This window comes from Protopterus annectens, chromosome 9.part0 (genome assembly GCF_019279795.1).
Source record: "Protopterus annectens isolate FY-2018-M chromosome 9.part0, PAN1.0, whole genome shotgun sequence".
Lineage (NCBI taxonomy): Eukaryota > Metazoa > Chordata > Ceratodontiformes > Protopteridae > Protopterus > Protopterus annectens.
In genome coordinates, this window is record NC_056743.1 from 1,862,420,241 (window position 1) to 1,862,441,456 (window position 21,216).

A 21,216-nucleotide genomic window follows, 5' to 3' on the forward strand; every position below is an offset into this window, starting at 1 on the left:
GCACTCAGGTCACCCAAAGCAAGTACAAATATGACTCCGTCATTGTCCATGCTGGTGTGAATGACCTGAGATGTACCTCCTCCCTGGATTACATGAAAAGCAGACATAGAGGAGCTCTCTGATCATGTGGCCCAGAACTTGGTCAATGACCCTGACCTTGAGTAGCATCTACTGCCTCACCAAGAATGATACCACAGTATAAAGACAAAATGATCAATTTCCCAACAATTGGCTAAAGTATTGAATTGTCACTCAAAGGAGTGATCCGAGTGGCTGTCAGCCTGGACATGACATGCTTGACAAGCCACGTTGCTTCCTCGCTTAGGGACGGCTTGCACCTGTCACCCCTGGGTTTTCGAAGCCACTGGCCAAGGCTCTTGCCACCCCCATAGTGCCTTTTAGGCAAGGCTCAAAAGACAAACCCACCTCCTTAGACAACACAAGGAAAAAGAAAACTAAGGGTAATGCTGCTCAACGCCAGAAGTCTAAACCTCAAGATGCATGCACTCGAGGCTCTCCTCAGTATGGAGAATATCGATATCTGTGCAGTAACAGAAACCTCGTTCAAGGCTCCCGAGAGCACCCCAGCACTACCAGGCTTTACCTCATACCATGGTTTTTGGCCCCAAAACTTGGACCAAACCACAAGAGGAGGGGGAGTATCCATATTCATCAAAGATACCCATACCTCCAGGCTAGTGGCACTGTATGAAGCATCTGAGACCATCCATGTGCAACTAACAGTGGGCAAAACTGCCTTCCAGTTTGTAGCCTGCTACAAACTACCCTCCCAATCTCAGGAACCCCACTCGGCTTTCCTGAAGACACTGGAGAATATGAAGGTCTCTCCAAACACCATTATATTGGGTGACTTTAACTACCCAAACATAGACTGGGAGCACTACTCAAGCCCCAACACCCTAGCCCAATGGTTCCTAGAATTTATAAACTCAAATGCTATGGAACAACTGGTCACCACTCCCACAAGAGGGGAAAACATATTGGACCTGATCATCACCTACATGGGGACTCTATGTTCCATACCAGAGGTATACCCCTCATTGGTAAGATCTGACCATAAATTAATCACTATGGACATCCATATCCCGTCCCCACCCCCAGCAAATGAAACCATGGTCAAAAACTTCTCAAAAGCAAACTTCCCACTTCTCAAAACTGAGGTGGAATCCTTTAAAGCCCCAGGGCCAGTAGAAAATACGGCCCAAACTGCAGAATCCTTTACAAACGCATTCTATGGATACCTACAGGAATGCATGGATCATGCTATCCCAAATAAAACCAAGACACACTCCTCCAAAGGCAGGAGACCTGTCTGGTGGACCCCAGCCATAAATAAGCTGTACAACAGAAGGAGGAAGCTACTACATGATAGAGCAAAATCCCTGAAAGGGAAGGCAACTCTGATCAGTACTAGCAAGAAACTACAATCCCTCATAAAATCATCTAAGGCTAGCTTCGAAAGAAAAATTGCACAAGATGCTAAAGATAATCACAAGGCTTTCTTTAGTTATGTCAGAAACCTGGGTGGAAACTCCCAGATATGCTCTGAGTTAGTGCAAAATGACAAAAAATACACTAAACCCACAGACATTGCCAACATCCTGGCAGACAGGTTTAGTGCAAACTTCTCCCCCCACTCCCCCCCAAATGAGCAAATAACTATCCCAACAGAGTGTAGCCTCCCTGACATCACAGATGCACAGGTGAGAGATGCCCTCTCCAAAGCAAAAAACACAGCATCAATGGGACCGGACGGTGTCCCGGGCTGCGTTTTACATGAGCTCCAAGAAGAACTGAACCCTGACTTAAAATCACTGTTCAGTCTCAGCCTTACAGCAGGATATGTACCAAAAGAATGGCGTACAGCAACAGTGGTCCCACTCCATAAAGGTGGTGTCACAACGGACCCCGGAAACTATTGCCCTATAAGCCTAACTAGCCTGGTCTGCAAAGCTATGGAGTGTATCATCATGGAACTCATAAACAAAGACATTGGGAACCTCCATACATTGGATCCTACCCAACTCGGCTTTGTTAAGGGCAGATCTTGCCTCTTGAACCTGGTCAATTTCTTTGAAATAGTCACCAAGGCCATAGAGGAAGGGAAGGTAGTCCACACAGCCTACCTTGACCTTGCAAAAGCCTTCGACACAATACCCCACTCAGGCATCATAAATAAGCTCACCAGCTTAAATATCAGCCCCTATGTCACAAGATGGGTTGCAAACTGGCTTAGGGATATAACCCACATGGTCAGAATTGCAGGTGCCATGTCAGACTCTAAACCAGTTACAAGTGACATCCCACAAGGCTCAGTAATGGGACCTCTCTTGTTCGGTATATATTTCTCTGAGGTACAGGCTAACACGGGAGGACTATGGCTGACAAAGTTTGGAGATGACTGCAAACTGGGGGCCATAATCGACTCACCGGCTGACACAAGCATCCTCCAAAAAGGTCTCACAGAGATGGATAACTGGTGCCAGAGCCATGGCCTAAAGCTAAATGCCAAAAAGTACATAGTCATCCCCTTTGGGAAAAACAAAGTGCCCACAAATTACCACATAGGTGGTAATCCATTAAGTACGGAAGAAGTAATTAGGGATTTGAGGACCCAAGTAGATTGCAATCTCTCCTTTGACAATCACATTGCCAAAGTGGTTAGAAAGACATTCTATATAGCCCACCTTATCATGAAGGGGTTCACATCTAGATCAAGAGAGGTCATTGTGCCTCTCTACTCATCACTCATAAGGCCCATAATTGAATACAATGCCCCATTTGGGATGTACCTTACCCGACACCCGCTACAACTAGAAAGACCCCAAAAGTACCTCACCAAGAGGATCAAGGGACTCAAACAGATGCCCTACGTGGTTAGGCTAAAGAAACTCCAGCTCTACTCAGTTGCTTACCACCTACTCAGAGGCGATCTGTGCCTGACGTATAAAGCCATGTCCAAGCCAGAATTAATGGACATGCTCCACCTCAAGAAATCCAAATCCATCAGAACTACATGCTCCAGTGACTTAAACCTCAGCACAGAAATAAATAGAACATGCTTGAGGGACAGATTCATATCCCAGAGGCTCCCCTCTCTCTGGAACAAAATCCCAATCCATGTCAGACAGAGCCCCTCAATGACCCTCTTCAAGAAGAATCTTGATGTTTGGATGGGGGATCATAAATTTACTCCTGGGATCTCTTCTGTGTCACTGCTAGATAGAGGCATGGTAAACTAACCTTAAATGTGCTATCTTCTGTGACCTACTATACAGAGGCACAGTCAACTAATCTAAGAAGGGTGACAAAAGCCAAACACACTCTGGCTAGGCTTGTAAATGCCCTAGGGCAGATAGCCTAGTATCAACCTATGAACTTATAATCATAAGGTTATTACTCTATTACATCAAATATTCAGAGACATCACACTACTTAGAAAAGAAAACTATTTACAATGCAGATAGCAAAGGCAGTAAAATGCAGATCTACAAGTATTCTGAGTATACAAATATCTACATTTCTGGTACGGAAAGGCACCTGCATATTTGCAAACAATATTTTGAAGGCAGGAATGAAAATAATTTGGAATGACATTTTACTCAACACTGGATTTTTAGTGTATAATGGTAAATGCTTTTGACTTTACAGTTTCCAATACAAAAATATTCAGGAACAATATTGTTGTTAAAATAGAACAATATTTACAAAGCAGCAAAAACAATAAGGTGCATATTAAGGTAGGTAAAAGTGACTGCAACATGAATATTGTGCACAGTATCAATACTGTGGAAATGTGCTTAAAGTTATTTCCTTTGTGTGCTTAACCCTTTTCTGTATAGCAGGCACAGGTATAGTCCTTCAGAAGGAACTCTTTCAGCTTGTTTTTGAACAAGTGTAACATATCTTTTTGCCTGATTTCTATTGGTAGTTGGTTCCAGATGGCAGGTGCAAGCTTTAGAAATGTCCCTTCATCCATAGATGTCTTAAATCTGGGTCTAAGAAGAAAAAGGGCATCCTTATTTATACGCCTTAGTGCATAGCTGTGGCATCTGATTTACAACTTGGATTTTAATGTGGACAGTGGCCCTTTTTGATCATTTTTAAAGATCTGGGGGTGCAATCCTAGGATTTCTTTTCATTCGCTAGTGGCCATTTTACCTTCGTAACTGAGCAATGATGGGTTCCCTAGTCAGCACGTAACACATATCTGCAGATGCTGTTTATTGCTGTATGTATTTTTGTGTATTTGTGCTTAAGCAGAAAGCTACTAATGAAGACCATATTAAATTTTTGGAATGAATACATTCCTTGCTAAAGCTTGCTGGGAGGTTCGTGCGATAATGCTCTGTTTGTCAAGAAGGATAGTGAAGGTTCAATGGCAAGGCTAAGGTATCTTTGTTCAGGCACAATTGAAAGACTGCTTCTGTTTGTGTCTGCAACAACAACACTGGTGTTTTTGGAATTTTTTGTGAGGTTCAAAAGATCAAAATGTTAGATTGTAAGGTGTTGATAAGCAACATATTGTTTTGAGCCCATCTGTAAAACTTACTGAAGCTTCAAATGGAATGTGAAAGTTTATTGCTAGTTTCAAGTATACAGGGGCCATCAGCATGCATTATAATATTTAGATTGGGGATATCATTTATAAGATCATTGATGTTAAGCAAGAAAAGCAATGGACTCAGAATCAAGCCTTGGGGTGCTCCTGTGTTGAAGGAGTTTCAGTTTAAGAAAATGTTCCTTGAGTAGGCCTAGAACTATCCATCCTGACAATAATGTTGGAACTATACAATTCTTTAGGCTTGAAAGATAAGTCTACTTAGCTTATGACAGAGGATGGTATGGTTAATTGTTTTGAAATTATTGGCCATGTTTATTAATATTCCACCTGTTAATCTAGATTCATCGACATTATTGAATGTTTGGTTGGTGGCTGTGTAAAGGGCAGTCATAGTACTAACTGAGATGTGTAAGCCATGTTGGGCATTGCACAGAAGCCCATATTTGTGAATGCGATCTATGATCTGGTTTCAGATAATTTTTTGGAAAATATTTGTAAGTAGGCGAACCTTCCCTATTGGTCTAAAAATCCTTGCACTCCTTTGCATGAGGTTTCTTAGGAAGACGAATTATGACCGCATGCTTGAAATGGGTAAGGGAGACCCCTGATGTAATTGACAAGTTATATGTGTGAGAGGGAGTTTGCAATATGAACAGCTAACACATTCAGAAAGGCTGGATGCAGTTTAGAGAAGGATACACCCCCCCCCCCTTTCTCACTGAAGTTCAGTGGGGCTTTTATAACTTGTTTCTCAGAATGTAGAATATTGGGATATACATTGCTAGTTTGTAAAGCTGGGGTGATGACTGAGAGGACCTTGAGAATTACTAAGAATTACCTGGGTTTGGTTAGGACAGAACTTTTCTTTGTTATATCTTTTTACAGTTTCTATAAGAAAGTACCTATAGATATTAATGAAATTTCAGTTTTCTCTACCTGCCTGTGTGGAAGAGAACACTGGGTATTCTATAATATCTAGAAACAGTAGTAAGCACCACCAACCAGGAATGAACATGAACAATATAAATGGAAAATCCAAACACAGTTTATTGTCCACACTAACGCTTGTACAGATACAGCACGTTTTCGTCATCAACTTCATCAGAATGTGAAAAGCAACCACATCCATCTATATTTATACCCTCCCTAATAACATCAATTAAAACAATTCAATCAACTTTAAAAGCAACAAGATTAATAAAATCAGTTAATTCCACATATGATAAAAACCTATAAACCAAAATGGTTTTGTAACTTCTTACATTTAATAAATATAATTAAACACATTTAATACCCTCATCCTATTCAAAATTCTTCCAAAACTGACAATTAATAAATAGTATATAAATAAAATGATTTAAATTGGTTAAAATTGATTTTAAATGTTGAACAGTGTATTTCTCCCTCAAGTGGTGAAACTGAAAATAACATATAAATTAATTCATAGTTGTAACAGTATATTTAAACTGGATTGAATGGTACATTTTTAATTGAACTTAAAAGTGTTCTTTCTAACTCATACATATAGTAAATAACAATTAAAGTTTAGCAGATCTGATTTTAAGCACTGGTGCTAAAGATACCATTTCATTTAGACCTGGGAATTTGCTAGAATCCAACACCAGTTGCCAGTATAATTCTCTGTATTCAACTAGTGTTTCCCACATACCAACCCTGGGACTCAGTGCAACCACCTCCAAAATAAAAAATTGAAAACCAGATGTCCTACAGGTGGTAGTGTGCTTATATAATGCGTTTCTCTCGTTCTTTGTTCTAATTTCATTTAAATGTTCGTAAATCCTCTGCTTTAACTTCCTTTCACTTTTCCCTATATAAAAGGATTCACATTCTTTGCAAGTTGCAATATAGATAATCCCTTTAGTGTTGCAGTTAGCATATGTATTTAAAGTTAATTTCCTTTTCCTAGCCTTTAAATAAATAAAATCTCCTGTAGATAAAAATGTACAGTAATTACAACACCCACACTTGTATAAACCCTTCTTTTCTTTCATGCTACTCTGTGTGTTGACCCTAACCAAACCCCTCTCTAAAATATTTTTAATACTATTACCTTTCCTGTATGTATAAATCAATTATTTGTCAAAAATGTACTTTAAGTCCGAAATTTTAGAAAAATTGCTCCATTCCTTGTCAAAAATTCTCCTAATAACTTTAGAATTACCATCATATGTAGTAATTAAACTAGACGCATAGTCTTCCATAGGTTTGTTTACTTGTTTTGTATCATCCAAAGATTGAATTTTACCTAAAATTGGAGCAAATTTGTCATTTCTCTTTTCACATACTTCATCCAAAATTTTGTCAAAAAATTCCCCTGGATATCCTCTGTTTAAAAATAATTCTCTAAGTACACTCACCTCACTTAAAAAAGTCTCATCATCAGAGGTCATCCTGCTCAACCGTACTAGTTGTCCCTTCACCACACCTTGCGGTGAATGGAGCAATTTTTCTAAAATTTCGGACTTAAAGTACATTTTTGACATTTTAGGGAGGGGTTCGGTTAGAGTCAACACACAGAGTAGCAAGAAAGAAAAGAAGGGTTTATACAAGTGTGGGTGTTGTAATTACTGTACATTTTTTATCTGCGGGAGATTTTATTTATTTAAAGGCTAGGAAAAGGAAATTAACTTTAAATACACATGCTAACTGCAACACTAAAGGGATTATCTATATTGCAACTTGCAAAGAATGTGAATCCTTTTATATAGGGAAAAGTGAAAGGAAGTTAAAGCAGAGGATTTACGAACATTTATATGAAATTAGAACAAAGAACGAGAAAAATGCATCATATAAGCACACTACCACCTGTAGGTCATCTGGTTTTCAATTTTTTATTTTGGAGGTGGTTGCACTGAGTCCCAGGGTTGGTATGTGGGAAACACTAGTTGAATACAGAGAGTTATACTGGCAACTGGTGTTGGATTCTAGCAAATTCCCAGGTCTAAATGAAATGGTATCTTTAGCACCAGTGCTTAAAATCAGATCTGCTAAACTTTAATTGTTATTTACTATATGTATGAGTTAGAAAGAACACTTTTAAGTCCAATTAAAAACATACCATTCAATCCAGTTTAAATATACTATGTTACAACTATGAATTAATTTATATGTTATTTTCAGTTTCACCACTTGAGGGAGACATACACTGTTCAACATTTAAAATCAATTTTAACCAATTTTAATCATTTTATTTATATACTATTTATTAATTGTCAGTTTTGGAAGAATTTTGAATAGGATGAGTGTATTAAATGTGTTTAATTATATTTATTAAATATAAGAAGTTACAAAACCATTTTGGTTTATAGGTTTTTATCATATGTGGAATTAACTGATTTTATTAATCTTGTTAGTTTTAAAGTTGATTGAATTGTTTTAATTGATGTTATTAGGGAGGGTATAAATATAGATGGATGTGGTTGCTTTTCACTTTCTGATGAAGTTGATGACGAAAACGTGCTGTATCTGTACAAGCGTTAGTGTGGACAATAAACTGTGTTTGGATTTTCCATTTATATTGTTCGTGTTTATTCCTGGCTGGTGGTGCTTACTACTGTTTCTTGGTCTTTTGTGTGCACCATTGGTCCTTGTTTGTGGTTATTTGTCAGAGATGGATTCCAGGTCTGGCACGGACAATCTTTTTAAAGGATCCGAAACTGGAGAGGTTCGTAAGCTTATTGGGCAGCTGACGCAGTTGGTAGCACTACTGTCTCCTATTAGCCAATCTCTTGCTACGCTGCTATCGTCACCGCCGATACCAGGGAACCAGGAAGTGGTTCAGCAACCGAGCGCGAGTGGAGTAGTAGCTGGTAGTAAAGAAACACGGCTTATTGACGATAATGAGCAAATGGGCAATGCAAACGGCATTGCGAACAACAGTTTGGATGATTTCCCTCATTTAACTTTTACCAGCACTAATGCGAGTGGTACGGGGAGAACGAGAGGTGGAGATAAACGATGTGGTTCGCGTGCACCTATGGACACGAAAAGAGTACTTTTAGGTAGCGAAATTCAGCTATCGGATTTCTTAAATGTTAAATTTGATTTTAATACAAAAAGTTTCAATAACAATAACAACGCCAGTTATAATATGATGTTAAAGGACTTGGATTATTATTTGTACAAATATAAAATGTTGGACATGGATTGTGCTTATTTGAAACATTGTTTACAACTTAAAATAGTACATAAAGGTCTTAGGGTATGTAAGTACCCAAACAATGTTATGGAAGGTACTGATTTTTTTAATGATTTAATTAATGCTTTTGACAATTGTGGATTTGAAATTATGACAGTAATTATCAAAAATAACGAAAGAGAAATGGAGAAATTGTTTACGGACATTGATAATATTAACAAGACTATCACAAATGATTTAATGTTTACTGTTGAAATAGAAAATGAAAAGTACCACAAGTTATTAAAGAATGTTGAATTTACGTGTAAAAATGTACAGAATTGGAAATTTGGTAAAATAGACAGGGACCTAAATGAATACAAAAACAAAACCCACTACCCAAAACCAAAATCAACACAGAGAAAAGGTTACGGAGTGTGGGTTAAGGAATTCTTTGGTGAAACTGAATGGGAAGAAACTGTGAATGTTGACAACAATGTAGATGTGGCTGAGTATCCTCCACTTAGAAGGTCTGAAAGATTAATGGACAAAGAACCGGTAGATCATTATTCAAAAAACTATTCAGGGAGGAGGTGGAGGCCTCAGGGGAGGAAAGGGCAAGTTTGGAATCAATGAATGTTTTAACACATGAAGGGAATAAATGGACATTTAAAGATTTTAACATTTTTAACTTTTCTAGTGTTTCAATTAATAAAACTTTTTTTTGATTTATTTTCTAAAGGTTTTGGTTTCATTCCCAAACAGAGAACAAATATTTTCAAGTTGCTTGTTGATATAAAACTATTTATCAGGAAGAAGAATTTAGAGTTGTTTTTTAATGGAAAAAATACAAGTATTGGAAGTGAATGTTTGAAGCGTAGAAGTACATTCAAACCACCGTTGCACCCACAACTTAGAAATTTTGAACTAAAAGTGAAAAGGGAATTGAGATTAAATTTGAACCAGCAATATGTGTATCCCAATTTAATTCCTAGTGAAATGGAAGTCTTGAAGGACATTAGTAACAACAGGAGTGTAAGGGTTATGAAACCCGACAAAGCGGGGGTGTGGTGTTGATGGATAGTATACAGTACGAAAGGAAAATGATGGATATTCTCAATGATTCAAACAAATATTCAAGAGTGTCCATCAATGAAATCAACATCGCATATAGAAAAATACAAGTTACACTAAATGACTTACTGTTAGAAGGTTCAATTGATGTGGAAACATATAAATTTCTGCATGTGGAGAAGCCTAAAGTACCTTGCATCTTTGGAATGCCGAAGGTGCACAAAAACTCTCAGGACCCACCACTGAGACCTATTGTCTCTGCGGAGGGTTCTGTGACAGCACCACTAGCAAAATATGTGGATTCAAAGGTAAAATGTGTTTTGGAAGGAAACAAAAATGTACTGGTTGATTCTTGGGATTTTTTGAGGAAACTGGAACCTTCTTTGTTTAGTGACAGTATAGCATTTGGTACACTAGATGTCGTGGACTTGTTCACATGTATACTACACAATCTTGGTATGGAATGGTTTGAAGAAATGTTAGTGCATAGTCAAAAAATCTCACACAGTGATTTTAGAGTGGTTTTAACTCTTATGGAAGTAGTGTTGAAAAAACTATATATTTTTTCAGGGTGAATATTTTAAACAAGAAAAAGGAGTAACTATGGGGGCACATTGTGCTCCTACTTATGCTAACATAATAATTTTTTTTGGGAAAACAAATACCTTATAAATTCACCCTCCCAAATTATTGGATATTATACAGTAGATTTTTGGATCGCCTCACAGCAAGAGGTTCTCCAGTTCGATCCTCGGCTGGGGTGCCTTCTGTGCGGAGTCTGCATGTCCTCCCTGTGGTCGCGTGGGTTTCCTCCGGGTGCTCCGGTTTCCTCCCACATCCCAAAGACATGCTGCAGGTGGATTGGACACTCTAAATTGGCCCTAGGTGTGCGTGTGAGTGTGCCTTCTGTGGAAGGTTGGGCGCCGGGCTGGCAACTCGACACCGTAAAACTCCACTGCCATTCAATGTGCGGACAAGGTGATCCGCTGTGGCGACCCCTAACTGGGAAAAAGCCGACAGAAGAAGAAGAAGATACAGTAGATTTTTGGATGATTTGTGTTTTTTGTGGAAGGGCCAACAAGACGACTTTGACAATTTTGTAGATTATGTAAACAACACAACTGACTTCTTGGAGTTCACTAACAACTTCAACCAACATGAATTAATTTATCTAGATGTTAACATTTTGAAAAACAATGGTCATTTTACATCCAAGATTCACAGAAAAGAGACCTTTTCTAATTCCTATTTATACTATACTAGTTCCCATCCACCACACCAGAAGAAAGGTGTGGTGAAGGGACAACTAGTACGGTTGAGCAGGATGACCTCTGAGGATGAGACTTTTTTAAGTGAGGTGAGTGTACTTAGAGAATTATTTTTAAACAGAGGATATCCAGGGGAATTTTTTGACAAAATTTTGGATGAAGTATGTGAAAAGAGAAATGACAAATTTGCTCCAATTTAGGTAAAATTCAATCTTTGGATGATACAAAACAAGTAAACAAACCTATGGAAGACTATGCGTCTAGTTTAATTACTACATATGATGGTAATTCTAAAGTTATTAGGAGAATTTTTGACAAGGAATGGAGCAATTTTTCTAAAATTTCGGACTTAAAGTACATTTTTGACAAATAATTGATTTATACATACAGGAAAGGTAATAGTATTAAAAAATATTTTAGAGAGGGGTTCGGTTAGAGTCAACACACAGAGTAGCATGAAAGAAAAGAAGGGTTTATACAAGTGTGGGTGTCGTAATTACTGTACATTTTTATCTACGGGAGATTTTATTTATTTAAAGGCTAGGAAAAGGAAATTAACTTTAAATACATATGCTAACTGCAACACTAAAGGGATTATCTATATTGCAACTTGCAAAGAATGTGAATCCTTTTATATAGGGAAAAGTGAAAGGAAGTTAAAGCAGAGGATTTACGAACATTTATATGAAATTAGAACAAAGAACGAGAGAAACGCATTATATAAGCACACTACCACCTGTAGGGCATCTGGTTTTCAATTTTTTTATTTTGGAGGTGGTTGCACTGAGTCCTAGGGGTGGTATGTGGGAAACACTAGTTGAATACAGAGAATTATACTGGCAACTGGTGTTGGATTCTAGCAAATTCCCAGGTCTAAATGAAATGGTATCTTTAGCACCAGTGCTTAAAATCAGATCTGCTAAACTTTAATTGTTATTTACTATATGTATGAGTTAGAAACAACACTTTTAAGTCCAATTAAAAACATACCATTCAATCCAGTTTAAATATACTGTAACAACTATGAATTAATTTATGTTATTTTCAGTTTCACCACTTGAGGGAGACATACACTGTTCAACATTTAAAATCAATTTTAACCAATTTTAATCATTTTATTTATATACTATTTATTAATTGTCAGTTATGGAAGAATTTTGAATAGGATGAGGGTATTAAATGTGTTTAATTATATTTATTAAATGTAAGAAGTTACAAAACCATTTTGGTTTATAGGTTTTTATCATATGTGGAATTAACTGATTTTATTAATCTTGTTGCTTTTAAAGTTGATTGAATTGTTTTAATTGATGTTATTAGGGAGGGTATAAATATAGATGGATGTGGTTGCTTTTCACTTTCTGATGAAGTTGATGACGAAAACGTGCTGTATCTGTACAAGCGTTAGTGTGGACAATAAACTGTGTTTGGATTTTCCATTTATATTGTTCGTGTTCATTCCTGGTTGGTGGTGCTTACTACTGTTTCTTGGTCTTTTGTGCGCACCATTGGTCCTTGTTTGTGGTTATTCTATAATATCTCCTATGTTTCTTTATGTCTTTCCAGACCCACTTTGGATTGCTTAAGTGGATGAAAACTATTTTGTTTTTGTATTCTGAATAGGACTATATTATATACAGTATTCAGGGGGTAATTTTATAGCATTGAAGGAACATGTTGAGTTTACTGGCAATGGTTGCTTTGACTATTTGGGATGATGGATATATTAAGGCAACTGTGTTTTAAGTTAGTGATAATGATATCAAAAATGGAACTAATTGTTTTGTTGAATTAGGTCGTGTTGGCTGTTTCACTAACTGTTTTTAGTTGTGTAGACTAAGTATTTTGTTTAGAGAATGTAGAATGCCAGTGATGGAACTGATATTAACATATACAAGTATTATGGTGTTTTGTGGTACACCTACTGGAAAAAGGTGTACAACAAATGCTGTAAGATGGCTACAGAGGAATGTGTGTAATGTATCCTCTGCAGAGGTGGACCATGCTGTGGCCACCTAATGTTATTTCTGCTAGGATCCAGTTTTGACTATTGCTGCTGATGCTTTATGCAGTGCTGATATTGATGACAGTGGCTGCTAGCATTTTGTCAATTAAAAGGGCAACACCTATGCCTTGTCTCCTGCTCTGTTGCTGAAGTAAATGGAGTAGCTAGGGAGGATACATTGGAAGGGGGATTTGTGTTTGACCCATATTTAAGTTATGCTTAAAATGTGAGTTTTTTCTGAGTAAAGCCCCAGGCTATTGTTATTGATTCTCCCAGTGTTAGGCATGTTATTTTCAGAATATCTTTGCACTATAATTTTCTAGAATTACCTCTTATTCAGAATGCTTAAGTTGCATAAAGCCAGTCAGCATCTGTCATTCTGACCTACTGCATTTGCAGGAGTCTCAGAGATGGAGTTCCTTGCCATGTATGTTAATTATAGGCTCAACAAAATAAAACAATCTGTAACATTACATTAGAGCCTCTTGGCACATCTTGGAGACATTACATGCAGTAAATATAAATCAACTTTTTAATAATTGTAACTGCTGGGGGTGAGAGGTTGGTATAATGTTTAAGGTGTTTACCTAGCAGACAGAAAGTTCAAGGTTTGATCCTCATATGAGGTAACTGACTAGGCTTAAAATGGCCCACCAAAACAGTCTAGTGTTAATCTATGAACCTATATTTTTCTCTTTATACATGTATAATTAAGCAGAAGGGATTGAATATTTGCAGGAAGTTTTGAGTACTACCTGACATTTTCTAGCAGTGATAAACAACTGATATACTATACTGGAACTAACACTAGAAACATTTAAAAAGTGTTGACGTGAGGAGCCACAGTGCCCTCAACATTTGTAAATCTAGTGTTGGCACAATGGAAAAAAAGAGAGTGTAGTTTTAAGTCACCTGGAATTACTTAACTGTGGTAATTTCTTTGTATGCGTTATTGACAGCATGCTTGTTGCAATCTACATTGGTTGCCAAGTACAACTTTTATCAGTTTTTGATAGATTTAAATGGAAGTAATAATTTGCTGTCATTTACATCAGTCACTACTACAGACACTGTCACTTTTCTAGATGTATACATTTGCTGTGGTAATTGATGAATTGTTTCACTTCAGATACTTAGGAAGTCTAGTTTCATCAATATGTATCTTCACAATTCAGGTACCTATCAAGATTACATTACATCAACCTTTCTGAAAAGACAGGTGGTTATATAATCACATCTTACTCACTTATATATATTTACAGTGGAAGTCTTCACATTAAAAAAGTTTGCTTGTTGTTAAAGGATATAAGGTGCATTTTATCTCTAAAATAACAGGCAAAATTGTCAGTGAGATGTGTACCAAATATTGTACTATTTTATCATCAAACATTGAAGGAGAAAATGTGTAAGTAGAGAAGTGAGGGATACTGATTAGGGTATTGGCTTTATATAACGTTTAGGTGTATTCAGCATTAAACATTTTTGAAAAACTGGAAGATCTTATCTGGCATTTGTGACCATGTCTCAGGACATTGGTGAAGTACCTTTGCTTATTAACAAGACAGGCCGGAGCATCAAAGCTATTGTGAAGAAACAAAAATGTTTCTAATCTCATGGTTCAGAAAACTATTTGAACATACCCATGTAGGTGTTATAATTATTGTAGGTAGACAGATGTTGGTCCATTTCTCAGTTTTGAGTACACTGGTTTGATTCTTGGCTGGGGTGCTTTCTGTGTGGAATCTGCAGGCCCTCCCTGCATTAAATGAACAGGTGAGTATAAACATCATACTAAACATTCTGCTACAGATGTATGTCATTGTATTCTACAGCTGGTATATAAGTTATCTGCTATGAGTCACATATTTAGTGTTTCCTTGAACTTATGTGTTAATGCTTACTTATTTTATTTGTACTTTTTAATATATATATATATATATATATATATATATATATATATATATATATATATATAGTATTTATTTAGGTACTTATATATCTGCACGTCTATACTTTTATCTCCATTTTTTTTTATTTTTATTCTTTCTCATTGGTTTATGGTGGTTGTGATGCATGAAAATGTTAGGTAGTTTCACATGCTTGAATGACTGTTCTGCAGATGTCTGTATCTATTAAGACAGACATAAACAAGCTGAAATGATAGAGTGCTTACTTAGCATGTGTGAAGTAGCAGGCTCAATGTTTGCATTCTGTATGACTTACTTAGCATGTGTGAAGTAGCAGGATCAATGTTTGCATTCTTTATGACTTACTTAGCATGTGTGAAGTAGCAGGATCAAGGTTTGCATTCTGTATGGCTTACTCAGTATGTGCAAAGTAGCAGGATCAATGTTTACATTCTGTATGGCTTACTTAGCATGTGCAAAGTAGCAGGATCAATCTTTGCATTCTGTATGGCTTACTTAGCATGTGCAAAGTAGCAGGATCATGGTTTGCATTCTGTATGGCTTACTTAGTATATGCAAAGTAGCAGGATCAAGGTTTGCATTCTGTATGGCTTACTTAGCATGTGTGAAGTACCAGGATCAATGTTTGCATTCTGTAGGGCTTACTTAGCATGTGCAAAGTAACAGGAACAATGTTTGTATTCTCTATGGCTTACTTAGCATGTGCGAAGTAGCAGGATCAAGGCATTCTGTATGGCTTACTTAGCATTTGCAAAGTAGCAGGATCAATGTTTGCATTCTGTATGGCTTACTTAGCATATGCAAAGTAACAGGATCAATGTATGTATTTTGTATGGCTACTTAGCATGTGCAAAGTTGCAGGATCAATGTTTGCATTCTATATGGCTTACTTAGCATGTGTGAAGTAGCAGGATCAATGTTTGTATTCTGTATGGCTTACTTAGCATGTGCAAAGTAGCAGGATCAATGTTTGCATTCTGTATGACTTATTTAGTATCTGTGAAGTAGTAGGGTCAATGTTTGCATTCTGTATGACTTACTTAGCATGTGTGAAGTAGCAGGATCAATGTTTGCATTCTGTATATCTTACTTAGTATGTGCAAAGTAGCAGGGTCAATGTTTACATTCTGCATGGCTTACTTAGCATGTGCAATGTAGCAGGATCAATGTTTGCATTCTGTATGGCTTACTTAGCATGTGTGAAGTAGCAGGATCAATGTTTGCATTCTGTATGGCTTACTTAACATGTGTGAAGTAGCAGGATCAATGTTTGCATTCTGTATGGCTTACCTAGCATGTGCAAAGTAACAGGATCAATGTTTGCATTCTGTATGGCTTACATAGCATGTGCAAAGTAGCAGGATCAATGTTTGCATTCTGTATTGCCTTAGCATGTGCAAAGTAGCAGGATCAATGTTTGTATTCTGTATGGCTTACTTAGCATGTACAAAGTAGCAGGATCAATGTTTGCATTCTGTATGGCTTACTTAGCATGTGCAAAGTAGCAGGATTGTTTGCATTCTGTATGGCTTACTTAGCATGTGCAAAGTAGCAGGATCAAGGTTTGCATTCTGTATGAGTTACTTGGCATGTGTGAAGTAGCAGGATCAATGTTTGCATTCTGTATGGCTTACTTAGCATGTGCAAAGTAACAGGATCAATGTTTGTATTCTGTATGGCTTACTTAGCATGCGCGAAGTAGCAGGATCAAGGTTTGCATTCTGTATGGCTTACTTAGCATGTGCAAAGTAGCAGGATCAATGTTTGCATTCTATATGGCTTACTTAGCATGTGCAAAGTAGCAGTATCAATGTTTGCATTCTGTATGGCTTACTTAGCATGTGCAAAGTAACAGGATCAATGTCTGTATTTTGTATGGCTTACTTAGCATGTGCAAAGTAGCAGGATCAATGTTTGCATTCTATATGGCTTACTTAGCATGTGCGAAGCAGCAGGATCAATGTTTGCATTCTATATGGCTTAGCACGTGCGAAATAATAGGATCAATGTTTGCATTCTGTATGGCTTACTTAGCATGTGCGTAGCAGCAGGATCAATGTTTGCATTCTATGTGGCATTGTAGTTTAATCTGGCAGCTAGCGCAGAGGACTAAGACTGTGAGCTGTTAATGAGCTGATTCCAGCAGTCCACGATTTGATTGACTCAGCTTCCATTTGCCAAGTGTATAATGCTGAGAAAGTTACTTAAAGAGACAGTACTCTATAAAAGTTAGGCTAGGCTCCTTAATGGTCTTGTGTATGTCACAGCTAGTAATTACCTGTGAAGGTACTTAATAGATTATAAAAGTTGTTTGGATTCTCCATGGTTGGTGTGTATTTTGCTTTTTATATATTTTTTTATTTTATATGCTGAGGCATTTATAATAATATAATGTATAATGTACTGTATAATGTTTGTTTGTCAATCAGCATCTAATCCTTATTGGATGACTTTCAGTTACAAGTTGTCTACCATGACCAAAGTACTCCTATTCATGACGTGCTCTGCACTTGACTTTAATATAACTGGTGCTCCCCTCTGTAGAAGATATATGCTGCCTGCTTGTTTACTAGCCCTCCCTTAATGTCACTCAACTAAGATGCAGTACAATGACAATTGTCTGTACAGTTCCTTGTTTGTAAAATTAGCTGGCCATCATTACATTGCTACTGAAAAACATGGATGTTGTAGAAGCCTTTATTCTAGATCAAGTTATTATTCAGAAAATGTTATGTAGAAACCACTGAGGTGGTAGGCAGATGGACATCTCAGTAACTACTGTTTATGTATTTAAACAGTTTTAGATAGGAATAGTTTTCAAAAGTTTATCATGTCATGCTTTCATAGTTACATAGTTTAATACTGCATAACAGTCAGAGAAACTCAAAATGCAGAGTTCTCTTTCCATGAGTAAACACTACCAAACTAATTATCAACAGTCTTTTTAACTATATTTAATGGACTACTCTGTTTAACATGCACTGGGACTCCTCACTAAGCTAAGGGTAATACACCTTGCTCAAATGCTGTTTTACATTTTGGGATCATGAAATTAAAATGTCTTCCTCTGCATAGATTCTGTTATTTAAAAATTTAAAAAAAATGAAACTTCTCATTATTATTTGATCAGATGCCCTTAAGGGTAGACATCTGGACCCCAGAAATATTGTAGGCATCTGGAAAATAAAAGGTGTTGATGTTTTTTTATAATGCTATCATGGAAAACCGGTTTCTTTTCATTATCTGCTGTACTGTTGTTCTTTTCTAGTGCACTACCTTTTATATTTTTGCTACATTTTTACAGAGACATTACGGTGAAATACATGGTCTTGTTTATAATAACGGTGACTGCACATTTGGCTTTTTATTGACCCCCAAATAGTTGAATTAACATACAGACCCTATTATTCAGGAAAAATTCTCACCTATCTCTAAAATTCCATACTGTAGGTAGGTCAGTTCCCTTGATGTTGAGAAAATATGATGCAGAAATGCTTGCGGCCATAATGAGAAAGATCATTAGCATATCTCTGAATCACACTTTTTTTTAAAAGTAAAACTGTCAGACCCAACAGGGGTAGTGTGTTCCTCAGCAGTCCGTAAATCACATTTGCAAATGCACTCTATGTGTACACATACACACACACACACACACACACACACACACACACACACACACACACACACACACACACACACACACACACACAAACACACACACACACACACACACACACACACACACACACACACACACACACACACACACACACACACAAATACATGGACTCACATTCATCCGGCTTCAGTCGTGCCCCTAAGTACATGCACATACATGTCCACACAGATACATATACTAACATACTCAATCACCCCCACATCTTTGCTGGACTTAGGAGTATGAATGAATGGCTGCCATTTTTGTCAGAGTTTAGTTTTTCCTCCAACAGTGGAAATTTATACTGCTGAGCAATTCTCTGAATTATTGAGCAGCATAAATTGAGAGCAGTTGACATTCAAGGAGTAGAGCACATGGGTAATTAGTATTAGGTACTCTCCTAGATTACTGCCTCAGAATACTGCATTTCCAGAAGGATCCCCCTCCCTGTTGAGGCTTCTGGTAGTGGGAAGCCTTAACAGTAGGGCAGTTCAAGAACTGGAAATGCTTACCGTGGCTGAGAGAAAGGTTAGGTTAAAGCTTCCGAAAGGCTTTCTGAAATCGAGGGAGTTTTTTTTAATTTAAATCTTGTTTTGCTTTGACAGATTCTATAATACAAATTAATTAAAACAGCTCATACTGCAGTAAATTTCTCACATAAGGCATGGGTTTAGCTCACAATATTTTTTAAGGATTTGCCAAAATAATGAATGTGTTTGTCCATTTAGCACATTTGGCAGCAGGTAGTAGGTTCTCTGCAATAAATATTGATCATACCAAGACATTCTCTTTATATTACAGCACAGAGTTCTTCACTAGGGTGGTCATTGTGGTGCTGCCAGTTTTTCAAATGTGTAAGAGATCAAGAAGGACAAGGTCATTGCTGTCTTCTATGCCAGGCAGAGGTCAGTAAACATAGGTGTATAATAAACAGGGTAGAGACAGACAGGGCTTTCATTTACTCTCTGTAGTTTAGTAAGCTCATACCTGAGATTTTCTATGTGAGGAAACACTGAGGTTTTTCTAGTTAGGTAATACAAATGGTCAGAACCATGCTGAGGGTGGTACTGTATTTAAGTGTGGGCCTGATGAGGAAACATACCTCTCAACCACTTAGAACATCTGGATAAAGCCATAAATAATGGGGGTACAAAGGCCCAGAAATAGGGGCACTTTTTAAATATTGCTCTTACAAACTTAAGCAAAATGATAGAATAACAGCTTTTGCATTAGCATGAATTTCCTGAAGGGTATTGTCTGAAACTCAAATGTATATCAGTATTTTCTGACTTCAGTCGTCAATGATTTGCCAGTGATTTGCCAGAAAACCATAATTTTATGAGAAACAGTCCAAAATATAAGGCAAAAATCTGGACATTCTGCGGAAATCTGTACAGTTGAGAGGTATGTGAGGAAGCTGTATAGAAGGACAGTGACTTCTTTTAACATAGTAAGTAGCCAAGCTAGATAGAAAGATTGTGTAGTGATAATCAATGCATGAAGGTTAAAGGAGTGCTTGTGATCCACAAGTGTGCACAGATCTCTAATGACTCTAGTATTTAATTTAAGGGAGATGTCAAACCAGTACAATGCTGAATTTCTTTGCATTAAGTTTCCTTTCAGTTCTAAAAATGCTTTTTGAAAGGCGAACTCCATTCGTTTCTTATGTGTGCCTTGTGATGAGCTGATGACAACTTCAAGTCGGCAGTTCTCAGGAAAGTTATTTAACCAGAAGGTCCTGATGTCAGCACTGGCATCAGAGAAGTAGATGCCAAAGGGTAGTAGTCCCAGCATGAAACCCTTGGGATATCACCGATGACAAAAATGTTAAAGAAAATTATGCCACTCGCCCTGAATGATTGGGCTCTGTCTGTTACTTAATTAACTAGACAAGTTACTTGGAGGTTATTTAACTGTGTCAGTCTTTCTATAATGCCAGCGTGTACAATAGTATTAAAGGCCTTATCAAGATGTAGTTAGTTGATGTGTACAGACTTAACTTTGTCTAGTTATTTTGTAACCTTTTTTATTTACTGTTTTAAAATTACTTTTACTGCAGATGGTTTTAAATTTATTGTTTAGGGTCAAAGACCTTTTATTCTTGTTATAGATTTAATTGGTACTTGGATTCTACAACAGGTGCTTGTTTTTAAACTTGTGATTTATTTGTGGCTGATGGGAACAGATACCTCAATGCTGGAATTTTGGTTGGACAAGAAATTAGTGGCATAAGCATCTGTTTAGCTATAGTATCAAATTCCTTATGTTTTCAGGTAGCTGTGGAAAGTTAACACTGAAGGTGTTTATTTTTTTCTATTATTTCTGTATTTGAATTTGTTTACCGGGGCAGAACACTGATCTCTACTGACCAATTTCAGTCTCAGCCCAGAAATGTTCATGAGGACAGTAAGATATGTGCACATCTGGTGAAGGGAATCTTATGTAGAATATTATGGCATGGTGGTCTGATATAACCAGTTATTTGAAGCGCAACACAGCTATAGTGGTAAGAATGAAAAGTAGACTGGAGTCTTTTTAAAATTTCAAATTGTAGTTGAAT

General features: G+C 37.1%; 1 protein-coding gene across 1 annotated transcript in view; it reads left to right on the forward strand.

The window, feature by feature from the left end:
* Window positions 1–9,799: 9,799 nt before the first annotated feature.
* The window catches only part of LOC122810808 (signal-regulatory protein beta-2-like), a 102,946-nt gene continuing 91,529 nt past the window's right edge, over window positions 9,800–21,216 (forward strand). The window contains exon 1 of the mRNA XM_044082368.1: window positions 9,800–10,253. Within this exon, the coding sequence (XP_043938303.1) occupies window positions 9,800–10,253 (454 nt within the window). The remainder of the gene's footprint in view (window positions 10,254–21,216) is intronic.